At 37.1% G+C, this 12,625-nt stretch overlaps 1 protein-coding gene across 1 annotated transcript in view; it reads right to left on the bottom strand.

The window, feature by feature from the left end:
* Nucleotides 1-359: 359 nt before the first annotated feature.
* The window catches only part of LOC147722517 (enoyl-CoA delta isomerase 2-like), a 945,915-nt gene continuing 933,649 nt past the window's right edge, over nt 360-12,625 (bottom strand). The window contains exon 8 of the mRNA XM_086966853.1: nt 360-1,395. Coding sequence (XP_086822979.1) covers nt 1,240-1,395 — 156 coding nt within the window. The 3' untranslated portion in view covers nt 360-1,239. The remainder of the gene's footprint in view (nt 1,396-12,625) is intronic.

Genomic DNA, 12,625 nt, shown 5'->3' with positions numbered 1-12,625 from the left:
GCCCTAAACATGCCCCTTCTTAATGCCGATTGCAAACCCAATTTGCTAATCCGTAATAGGTTACTGAAGGGCAAATTGGGCATTTGTACATAAAAAATGCTATTTGCAATCGCAAACTGCCCGAATCAGTGAATCGGGCTGTTAGTGACCTCAGGAAAGCTTTGTGCATCTGGCCAGTAGTCACTCAATTAAATCAGGTAGCTATTTCCCAGCTGCCACTACCCAAATGTACAGTTCCATTAAAAGTTAACTTGAGAGCGGTATTGAAAATTATCAAAAGCCAATGTGCTTATGCTAAAAACAGTTGGGTTATGTTTAGATACTAATAAGATAATACCACTGAAGCAGAAAGAGAAATCAAGTTCACCCTTTAATAGTTTGTACAAAAGCAAAGATGTACTGCCAATGATCATACGTTTTTAAAAGAAATGAAAACCTGTGTTGTATTGTTTTTTATTATTAGACCAGAAAATACAGGTATGACAGCTGTATAAAAACGACGAACATTATAGAATAAATTACAGAATGAACTCAAACTTATCTTTTCACTTTTGAAGTTACTGAACCCTAGATTTTTTCTTGAGATCTTTTAAGCAACTTCACAGATGGGATGTCTAACTTGGTTAAATCAAATTAAGCTGCACTTAACTTTCAGGTGCCGAGCGTGTGAGGTTAGGTTTAGTTGGTTCTAAGTGTATATTTGCTACGGGCCCATTGGTGCAGCATATTCGATTTGTAGTTATACACGTCTTAGGGACTGAGTTGGAAAAAAATTAACAGGACTAACATAAATCTATTCACTACTCACTGACTTTCCTAAGTAAAATAAGGTTAAAACAAATAAGTTTTAATTCTAAATGCTGTTGCTGATCTGAAATGATCTCCTTGCACTCAGTTTCATATTCAAAGTTAGGAGACACTTTAACACGGATCCCTGTTTTTTTGATAAAACTAAAAACTGCCTTACGAAATTGGAAGGTAAAAATGACCAGGATACCAATATGAGCAGGTGGTAATGGCCTTTCCTCAGGGCAGTTTTGCTATCCGCTAAACCTCTGAAGGAGGCCATTAGTTAAAGCAATGCATGTATATTCAACCAAGGACTCTTGTATGGTACCTCCTTCCCATGAATCTTTTATTGCTGAGTGGACACCCTTGAGAGATGAAGAAAGTGCCCCGTTAATGGCATGAGAAAAATACATTTGGAGGTGGCAATTCTTGAGGGAGCTCAAGTGCAGATCACAGTTTTGAACTTTTCTGAAAAAATCTCTCCATGACTTTCAGACTTCCCCCCGTTGACAACGTTCGGATGAAGCACTCACACTCCTGGGCAATGACCTCGTGAAGTTTGTCCTTCCATATTCCTCGGATCAACTGCTTCGAAAGAGCCAGGGTCTGAAACAACAAGCACAAGGAGGCAATGGAGAACTGTTATGTTTAAGATACCTCTGAGTTTTCTCAGACTGTTGCTTTGAATTTTTCTGTACCCTTGTACATGCCAAAAGACAAGCATTTTAAGTTACTGAAAGGCATAAATTGTGACTGATGGATTAAAACTATGGACCTCATTTACAAGCCATCACTTTATTTGATGCACCGGCAGCGCAATGGGCTTGCCCACATTTACAAGAAAGAGTTTCTTTATTTCAACACAACCTGCAACAACGCGTTTCGGGCTACTAGATCCCTTGATCACATACAGCTTTAGTACTGCGCCATTTTTTTTTTATATGCGTGTTTGGTGTACACCCACTCTCACTCATTCCGGTCACATGACCATAAGCATAAACGACAGACTTCTTTCTGATATGATCGCAAGTATCCTTATAGGAAATAATGCATGTAATGTTGATTTAAAAACTCAGTGCATTTCAACAAAATATAAACAGAAAAAAATTATATTAATGTATAAATACATCAAGGAACCATTTTTCCACAGGTTTAATACGCTCGAAAAACTAGTATTGTTTTTCCTTCTGTTTTTTGTTACCAATGCATGGTTTTAAACAACACAATATCTCTCAGGATAAATCCAGGCCATAATTCCAAAAAAAGTGCATAAGTGAGTAGAATCTCGAAAGTGCAAATGTATCTCTAAAGTGCAATCCAAATTGTGCAAAAACCAGCAAGTATAAATATAAAGTGCAGTACTATATACAATGAGACCAGTATTAATATAATTAAATAGCAAACATGCTTTAATATTCTCAGTAGTAAAAATTCCAGCCGGAAAAAATACCATTAAAATTCATATTAAAAAATTAGAGGTTTTCTAAAAACATCATTATAAATAAAAACGAGTCTTAGAAAAGTAAAAAAAAAGGAAATTCATACAGTCTTTTGTTAATGTTCATAGCAGTAGATCAAATGACAACACTAGTATGTTACAGTTACACAGCGAACCATCCTACCAAAACAGCCATTAAAGAAAATTATACATGTCTTCTGTATTATTTAAACCCAGTGGCCACTTGCTATCCAACTCAAGGATAAATTTGGTTTCTGATTGTCTTCACTGTCGCTCCCTATTACCACCCGTTTTGGGTTTATGTTCAGCACTAATCACATAGTAGGAAAGACAATTAATATCCTTGTTATGACATTTGTTAAAATGTTGTGCCACAGGGTACGCCGGGTCATTGTGAAGGATGGCTCTAATATGCTGCAATATTCTGACGTGCACCTGCAGCTTCGTACTACCAATGTAGTTAAGGCCACAGGTGCACGACAAAACTTATACAGCATATTCTGTTTTGCAATTGTAACTGCCCTTAATGGGGACTGGAGAAGCATCAAAAGGGGTGGGAGTAAGTTGTTTTATTGCAGCTAAACTTACAGGCTCTACATGTTGTACACCTTCTGAATCCTCTAGTAAGTTGTAACCATGTTGCGGGTTTTCTCATTTCAGGGGAGTTTTTATCAATATCTGCTCCCATAGATCTTCCTTTTCTAAATGTGATAGTAGGTGACAAAGCAAACTGATCATGAAAAATACTATCAGTTAAAACTATGGGCCAGTGTCTTTGGATAATAGCTCTGATTTTCCTTTCTTGTCTGGAAAAGGCAGTGATTAATCACGGGGTGTCATTTTTGCTCTTAGCGGTAACCATTTCTGTATTATCATTTTGGAAGAGGGTCTGTCTAGGATGTTTACTTGCTTTTTTGATTGCCTCCCCAATGGTTTATTCGCTATAGCCTCTCACTATTTTCCGCATTTCATCTTGGCACCTGATAAAATCATCTTCATTGCTACAAATGCGTTTTAATCTTAGAATTTCGCCATATGGTATGCTCGCTATTAAGTGCCTAGGGCGGGAACTATTGGCGTGCAATGTAATATTCCCAGCCGTAGGCTTTCTATAAAGCGTATTTTCCAGCTTACCATCTTTGACATGAAGCCTCACGTCCAGAAATTCTATTTGTGTTTTATGTATATGGGAAGTAAAAGTTAAATTCATAGAATTAATATTAATATCCGCTATGAATTTTTCAGCCTCAGATATATTATATATATATATATATATATATATATATATATATATATATATATATATATATATATATATATATATATATATATATATATATATATATATATATATATATATATATATATATATATATATACATATATATATATATATTCACTGAAAAAACCATAGGTTATAGACCATATATAGTTAGGAATTCGCATTTACAAAACCTTATTTTACTCACACAAAACCATTGAAATTCCATATATAGTTAGTTGCACTAACTATATATCGCGCACCCGCAATCCACTGCTGATGATGTCACATATTACATCATTCATGACATGGTCAGTGACATCACTGATGACATCACTGATGACATCTCAAATGACATCACTGATGACATCACTGATGACAACATCCAGTGACTGTATGTTTCTGTAAAGTTAAAATATGTCTTACATATTGAAGAATGAGTGGATGTATAAGTGTCTGGATGAAGGATTTAGTAGGTGCATGACTGACTGTATGAGTGAGTGATTAAATGTGTCTCACTGAGTGCATGGGTTAGTGACTAAACTGTCTTAATTTGTGCATCATTATGTCTGTTGTTCTGTAAACTGCTGCATGTGTTGATAAGTAGCTATATGAGTAACTATATGGGTTATTGATTGGTAGCCCAGGTATTTGTATGGGAGACTGAGTGTGTGTGTGGGTGGCTGGGAGGTGTATGACTGTGTGCATAGATGTGTGAGCAGTTGATTCACTAGATGTATGGTTTCAAAAGTGCATGTGGAAACAGCTGTATGGGCGGTTGACTGTGTGCATGAGTGTATTGGTGAGTGAATGGATATCTCAGTGCTACATGTCAAAGTAAGTACATATGTAAAACACAGTACAAGTGAGAGTTGACATATATAAATAACTGTGCATAAGAGCCAGTGAATGTGTGAGTGGCTGTATGGATCATTGTGAACTTGTATCAGGGATTGTATAAGAGAGTAAATATGTGTTAGTATATGTATGAATAAGTAAAGTTTGTATAACTGTATAGTTGAGGAAATGGAGGTGCGATTGATTCTTTGCATGACTGACTAGGTGTGTGAGTAACTCCATGGATGAGTGACAGTCTGTGAGTGTCTGTTTACACTGATTGTATCTAAGGTTATATTAGAGTCTGAAGAGGTTCATCGTATTATCACATGAATGATATCATCAGTGATGTGATCAGTAATGTCAAATGAGATGTCATCAGTGATGTCATCAGTGATGTCATTTGAGATGTCATCAGTGATGTCATTTGAGATGTCATCAGTGATGTCATCAGTGATGTCACTGACCATGTCATGAATGATGTAATATGTGACATCATCAGCAGTGGATTGTGGGTGCGCGATATATAGTTAGCGCAACTAACTATATATGGAATTTCAATGGTTTTATGCGAGTAAAATAAGGTTTTGTAAATGCAAATCCCTAACTATATATGGTCTATAACCTATGGTTTTTTCACTGAATTTTCAAGGTTTTGTAAATGCAAATTCCTAACTATATATGGTCTATAACCTATGGTTTTTTCTGTGAATTTCATTGGTTTTTTAAAAGCTAACATCTGTAGCTGTAAAATGTATTCTTCTTTAAATCTTAAAATATATTTTAGATGTTTATTGATAATTTTTTTTTTAATATTTTTTTTTCTTCGCTTCTAGTTCGCGAACCGGGAAGCTTTCCGTTAGCTCATCTTCATGCCGCGACCTAGTCCGCGAACCGGTCAACGTTACGTTAGCGGAACTGTGACGCGTCGCGGAAGCGCGACGTATCACGTTGTCGCGTAATGCGTCTAATGACGCGCTGCGTTAGCGCTCCCGGAAGTGCTCCGGACCGCTAACCGGAAGTGATCCGAGACGCGGCGCGGACCGCGTAACGTAAGCGGAACAGGTCATGTGACTTGTTTATCAAACTTTTCATTGGTTCATTTCACTTTTGGTTTCCAAATGATGTATGACTAGGTCATGTGACCTAAAAATAACACTTTTCATTGGTTCAGAACTTTTGCTTTTCCCAAATCATGTAAACCCCTCCTTTTTTCCTCACTCTGACTTTCATCTTGGTGAGAGAAAGACCATTTATCTGGAGTTCAACAATGGCTTCCATACTTGCTGCAGCTGGTGCACCCCCACCACCACCTCCACCTCCTCATAAGAAGAGAGGACCACCCAGTCAATTTATCTCCAACAGAGAAGAGGAAGAGGAGGAAGAAGAAGAAGAGGATACAGATCAACAACAATTTATCCCGGAGTTGCCCCGTGTTTCTAAGAGAAAAACCAGTTTCATCTGGCAGTTTTTTTCCATCCCTCCAGGGGAGAAGAAGGTGAACGCGAAATATGCCACCTGCCTCATCTGTGATTACAGATTGTCAAGAGGCACAGAGAAGAAATATAGTATGGGGAACTATACTATGCATCGACATATGACCAGGTGGCATCCCTTGAACTACAGCCGGGCTGAGTTAAGGGACCTACAAGACAATCCCCCGACAACTCCTGTGGCCAGATCTACCTCATCAATGTCTTTGTCAGGAAGAGAGGCACAGGAAACTGTGCCAAACATTCAACCCAATTTTAGACATATGAGGTTTACTTGTATATATTGTGGTGCTATGTTGTCGTATGGCAACATGAGCGTCAACTTGATTAATATGGTGTTCGAAAACCATAAGTGCCCTAATGCACCCAAGCAGTAATTTTTTTTTTGCTCCTGTTGAGCCGTTTTCAATGCCTGTTTTTTTGTTGTTTCCCCTCCATAAAAAACACAAAAAAAACATAAAACTGTTCTAAAAATACAAAAAAATCAAAAAATGTTCAGAAAAAAAATAAAAATAAATAAAACAACAAAAACAAAAAAAAAAGTTCTTTTCAGAACTACCCCCCCTTTAAAATAAAATTGCTAGAATGTTTATCACTCTGGCAAGCTCTATTTCTTTTGGTTCGCTTCAAGTTCGCTGGCCGGTTCGCGAACTGTAAGCGAACCAAAAAAATATTTTTTTAAAAAAAAGAAGAGTTAGTATAAGGGAAGTAAACAGAGAATAATGTAAAAAGAAAGACAGCTATAGAGAGTAAACCAGAGATAGTGTCAGAGACATCATCAGCAGTGCATTGCGGGTAAAAAGAGTAGAAAACATGTACCTTATAATTCTTGTTACCTTTTTAAAATATTTTTTCATACTTTCAATCTGTAAAACAGAAAACAAACATTTCCAAAAATATTAAAACATGTATTTAAAAATTAGAAAAGACAAGGGAAAAGGTTCAAGAACAAACAGTTTTTCAACAACTTGGACATTTACAGAAGTCTCTGCTTCTCTACGTCCCCTACACAATCCTAAATATATATATTTTAAAGAAACTGTATCTTGATGTTGATGAACTGAGGCCTATTTTGGAACATGGTGCTTTTTTTGCATTGCTTATGTCTCACAATAGTGATGCAATAACAGCGCAAAAGAGATGTAAATCCATCATAAAATTGTGTCTAACATTTTAAATGATTGTTTTAGGATGCAAATAAGATGTGTACTTTCAAGAGCTTTCTTTGAGGTGAGGCCTATTTCTTTTTTTTTTAAAAAAAACAGTACCCAGAAGTACAGCACTGTAAGCATTAAAATTGACACTTACAGAAAACTCAGCTTCTCCATATCTACCTCACATTTCTAAATGTATATCATAAGTACAAAAAGCATAACATTAATTATACATGTTAAATGGTTTATTTTTGCTGTTCTCAGAATGTATCAAATTTCACTTAAATCAGTGACTTGAAGATATTCATCATGTAACAGCGGGGAAAAAAAAACACAATCAAAATGACTGTGTTTAAAAAACCCATACAACCTAAGAAATCTGATTTCAAAACTCCTTAAAATTAACTTACTTTCAATGACGTCGAAGGATCTCCTATGAACAGCATCCACTCTGTTGTGCTATAAATATTTTCAGCCCGCCACTTTCTGAAAGAAAACCTCCATCGATACGAAAAATATGTTACATAGAAAAAAAGACTTCTCTCATTCTATCACATGTTTCCACTAGGCCAAATCATGTTGCCGCGATTCGCAAGTCTTGTAATTCTTCCAATCAAATCCCGACATTTTCTATTTTCGCAACTTGCAAAAAGAAAACATTTGAGATTATTTTCACAATCCTGGACTACTAATATCTTACTCTTCTTTGTCACTCATGTTCTCCTTTTCCTATGACACTGATACTGCTTACTATGAAGCAGACTTACTTGCATCAGGTTTATATAGTCGGATTTTACAAAATAACATTATAATTAAAAGTTTTGGACCAATAATCTAGACAGCATTGCAGACTTACATTCCCTCAACTTGATGAACCTTTTCCAATTCTTCACAGGAAATCTCGAGATTCTTTCTTTAAAATTTTGGTTTTAAAAACACCAGGTAAGAATTTTTAAGGTCAAACGGCAATTTTTTTTTGAAACTTACAACGGAATCATTGCAGAATGACCAGCCGTTTTGAGACTTTAAATAAGCTGTATAATGTCCTGAAGTTGTTGAAGGACCATCGTGATAGATAATTGCTACAGTTACAAAAGTCCTTCCTGATATTGAAAGCTGAGAAGCCACAAATTTTTTTATTAAAGTTGACAATTTTGATCCATCAGGCCTACATCGTTGCATCATTAAAATGACATACTGTCCATATCTACGTATAAGTAATGTTGACATCATTTCAGATTTACATTGGCTACACTCCATGTTGTGATCCGCTGCATTTACTAGCTTATTAAAGGAGACTGATTTACTGTCTGGCAAAGTTAAATATATAAATCTTTCTGAGTCTACACTAGTAGTACTTGATACCCTACAATTCTCGCAGTCATGCTGCCATTGATAAGAAAGCCCAAACAGGTGATCTACATCTACACCCTCAACTTGCAATATATCAAGCATATACATTAAAAACTCCTGACAATCTTGCTGATTATTTTCAGAGAAGTCTGTTTGACCTGAACATTCATCTAACAGATAACGAACTTCAGACACACTTTCTACTTTTGTTCGATCAGTGCTACATTTCTCGAAAACAGAATTCAACAAACAGCATAAAATTTGTTCAGAATTCAACAGAATCTGTTCTTTTAAACTCTCTAGTGAAAAGAGAACATTAACCACTACATTTGCATAGCAGTTGACACCAGAACTGTTTTCAAATTGAAAACCGACAACATCTTCAACAGAATCCACTTTCTTTCTGCTAACAATTTTCGGTTCATTGACTTTTAGTCTTTTTGCAACAACCTCCCTACTATTACTGCTATTTCTACGCTTGCGGCCTACCACACGTTTCTCAAACAAAGGATATTGAGGCAAATGTGGCGCATACTCTCTTCTTAACCTATTGTATTCCTTAACACAATCTAGATCCGCACAAATGTTTGTTACATCACAGTCAATTAAGTACAATCCCGATAAAGTTCTAACTCGTGACAATGCCACATATGCCATACCCTCCTTGAACACAGAACTGCCAATATTCACCAATGCACAGTCTACACTTAAACCTTGCGATTTATGGATTGTCACCGCATATGCCAAGCAAACAGGAAACTGTTTACGGCGAACATATAAATCTTTAACAAGCAAAAACCTAGCAGAACAACGACCAATTTGCTGTACTTCCTCAATGCCATCAAATTTAATTTTTAAAAATTCTATTCCATCTCTATTTCTGTATTTCTCAAAATCAACAACATTACCCATTGATCCATTTACCAGACCTCTTTCTACATGTAAATTCCTTCTCAAAATAATTCGGCAATTTAAACACACATTCAAAGTCTTTTCAAAACCCGCTGTTTTAGATATAGTCTTCTCTAATGAATCCAATTTTGATTTCAAATTGTCTGACAAAATAATTGTTGATCCCATATGCTCTAATTTGTCGATAGCTTCAAGTTTCACAATCTCTTGCTTTTCTAAATTCAACATTTTGTTGTTGAAGATGGCACATTCTGCAAGAGTTGGCATGAGACATATCCCGGATTTCTTCTCAGTAATTTTCTGAAAAATATTCTCAGGCACAATCTCTTGTTTGGGATATAAATTTGACAGTAATCGTGCATTTAAAGCTTCTTTCCCATGCTCAGTCACTTTTCCAATTCTAATATCTTGTAGAATATTCTTGTAATCTTCATCCTTTGCCTGACGCATATTTTGATGCAGTTCTGCATAATTGAAGTTTAACCATATATTGACGTTGCCAATGCTCCCTAGGCACTTCCTGGTATCTTCATGCGTGAGTATTTTGAACACAGGTTGACCTTTTACTGGTGTCAGCTGCAGAAGATCTCCGAAAACAATGATGTGTTTGCCACCAAATAACACATCATATTCAGTTTTAAGTACTTCTTGCATTCTCAAATGCACAAAGGCAAGCATGACATTGGAAACCATGCTTACTTCGTCAATGATAAGTAGTTTCATTTTCCTCAAGACTCTTGAAACTTCACAGCAAGCATCTCCAGATAACTTGTTGTATTGTAATTTGTTGTCATGCTCCACCGGCAGCATCAGTAGACGATGCAAAGTAATACCTTTAATGTTATGTGCTGCCAGTCCAGTAGGAGCGGTGACAACACAAGACAGCGATGACTCAGTCCTTTCCTGCAAATAACAAGAGATTGCTTTAATGAGGAAACTTTTTCCAGTTCCCGCTTCTCCACTCACGTACAGTCGGACAGGCTTCAACGATGTACATGAGCATTTGTTCTTCTCATGACTTAATCCGTGCTCAATTTCCGTGGTAACTTCATCATATATTTTCCTCTGCTCAACGTTGAGTTGTTTTTCCAAGTCTTCTAAGTTAACTGAATCCTCCTGAGCATGTGCCATGGCTCTTTCTACTTCATTCATAGCAGTGGCAGCTTCATTTTCGATAATAGGTCCTCCAAGTGGATCTTGACTCAATGAAACAGAACTCTGACTGTCCTGAGAACTGTCTCTGGCAATCTCGGCTGCAATCGTTGCTTCCTGCTCAATTTCCAAAGTTAGCATTTCTTGATATTTAGAAAAAGCAGGACATTCTATGGACTCCTTGGCTCCATTGAAAGAGTCTTCGTAACAGAGGAAATCTCCAAGCAGTTCCTCTTCTGCACGCCAAGGCTTGAAAAGTTGCAAAAGTGCTAAATAAAAAAACTCCTTTTTTTCTGGAGATTCACCACTCAATTTTCGATGGTTTACTAATTGGCATTTTCTTTGCTTGACCAGGCATCCCTCACTTCCAATTACAGCAAACACTCCTTTCTCAATATCTTCTTTGATGTTCCTCTTGAATATATAATTTTGGAGAACCTCATATAGACAAACATTCTCAAGGTGACTGCTTCGATTTGGATAATATGTATCCAACATGTTGGTCTTCAAAATGTCGGTACTGTTTGGTTCCTTTTCTGCCAAATACTCAATTTCCCGGACAGGTTTTAGAACTCGATTTCGCGTTGCAGCAAGACCAAGACTCGCCCAAACGAGACTCCTGGATTTGGCATAGAGACTTGCTGAAGACAATCGATCAGAACATTCGTAAGCTCCGATTTCTCGATGCGACAACATCTTCAGACTGAAACTGTACAACTTCTTGCTGAGGCTCTTTTCATGGGAAATGTCCTCCCACATATCCTTCAGTTCGGTCTTTTCTTTTTTGGTGATGTAAGATGTCACATACCGAGCCACAGCCATACAGTTGTCAGCCACAAACTGTATATCCATGTTAGCATTCCACATGGACAAAATCACTGGGTTGTAGTCATTGATGTACTTGGACTCTTCGTTCCTTTTCAAATTGTATGTATTCTTGGGTGATTTCCTCGTCACATTATGTCGCAGCGAAGACATCAAACTGTTCACTCTTCCTTTAGAAATCACAGGTCGAGGAAAGTTGAAACGACATTTGGTGTAGAACTTGTCCTTGTTTCTGAATTTACGACGACAGTACTTTCCACAACGATGGCTTTGGAAACGAAGAACTTGTTCTCTTAGACTTTTCTTCTCCGTTGCGTTTGGAACAGCACACGTAGAATACTGTTCGATGAAATTCATCACTAAGTCATCCGGATCTGTTCCAAATTTAGATGCATCCTTGATCCACAACAACATATGTATATGAGGGGCACCTCTTGCTTGGTACTCCTTTCTCCAGAAGAAATCCAACACCTCTCCAAGAGGTGGATTCTTTTTATTTGTGATGAAAGACATCATAGCTTCAAATCTATGATTGAAGTACCTGCATACATTCACTGGATCCAAAGAACACAGTTCTCCAGGTGTCTTGAATTCAATGTTTTCAATATTTCCATTTGCCTCTCGTAGAAATTCAAGTAAGTCTTCCCAGCCATACTCGGCACAGCTCAGAGTGAGGAACCATGTTGGAGTTCCTAAGTTCCTCAGCATACATTTTAAATCACCATGACGACGGTACCAGTACTCATTAGTACCACGCTGACACGCCATGAGATTAATTAAGTGAGAATCCAAAATACTGTCTTGGACATTGACTTTATGCATAAAGTCACTTGCCGAGATGTTTCGCATCTGTATACCACTTTTTAAGATGTGGTTCACTGCATATGACAGTCCAGACAGATCGCTTTCAAACAGGAGATGAACAAATAGGGAATGCATTGCCGAAACCTAGGATCTTCTGCATACAATCGTAAAGTCCGGTATTCAGACGCAGGAATTTGATGAGGTCGCTCATCATATCTTCCTCCTTGACCTGTGGGAAATAGCTGTGGGAAACACCGAGCTTCCAAACTTTCCTCCCAAACACTAATGGGACTCCCTTTGGCTTGTTTCATTTGAAACAACTCAATAGCATTCCCCATGACTTCCTTGGAATGCAAAGGATGAACACTATAATGTTCATATATTTCTTCACTTTTAGAGGCCTCTACTTTCTCAATTTGGCCAGCACACAAATCGCTATCCTCTTCATCACTTACTTCCTCTTCTGCAACATATACATTCTTATAGTACTTATTATTTTTCTTCAAATACACTGTTGCCTTTTTGACTTTCCTAACATCCACTAAATCTTGCCATATTTTCTTATTCTTTGTCGGAACCCCATTGA

This window comes from Lissotriton vulgaris, chromosome 4_1 (assembly GCF_964263255.1).
Source record: "Lissotriton vulgaris chromosome 4_1, aLisVul1.2, whole genome shotgun sequence".
Taxonomy (NCBI): Eukaryota; Metazoa; Chordata; class Amphibia; order Caudata; family Salamandridae; genus Lissotriton; species Lissotriton vulgaris.
Note: the sequence above shows the minus strand (reverse complement) of the source record. Positions and strands in the feature narration are given on the sequence as shown.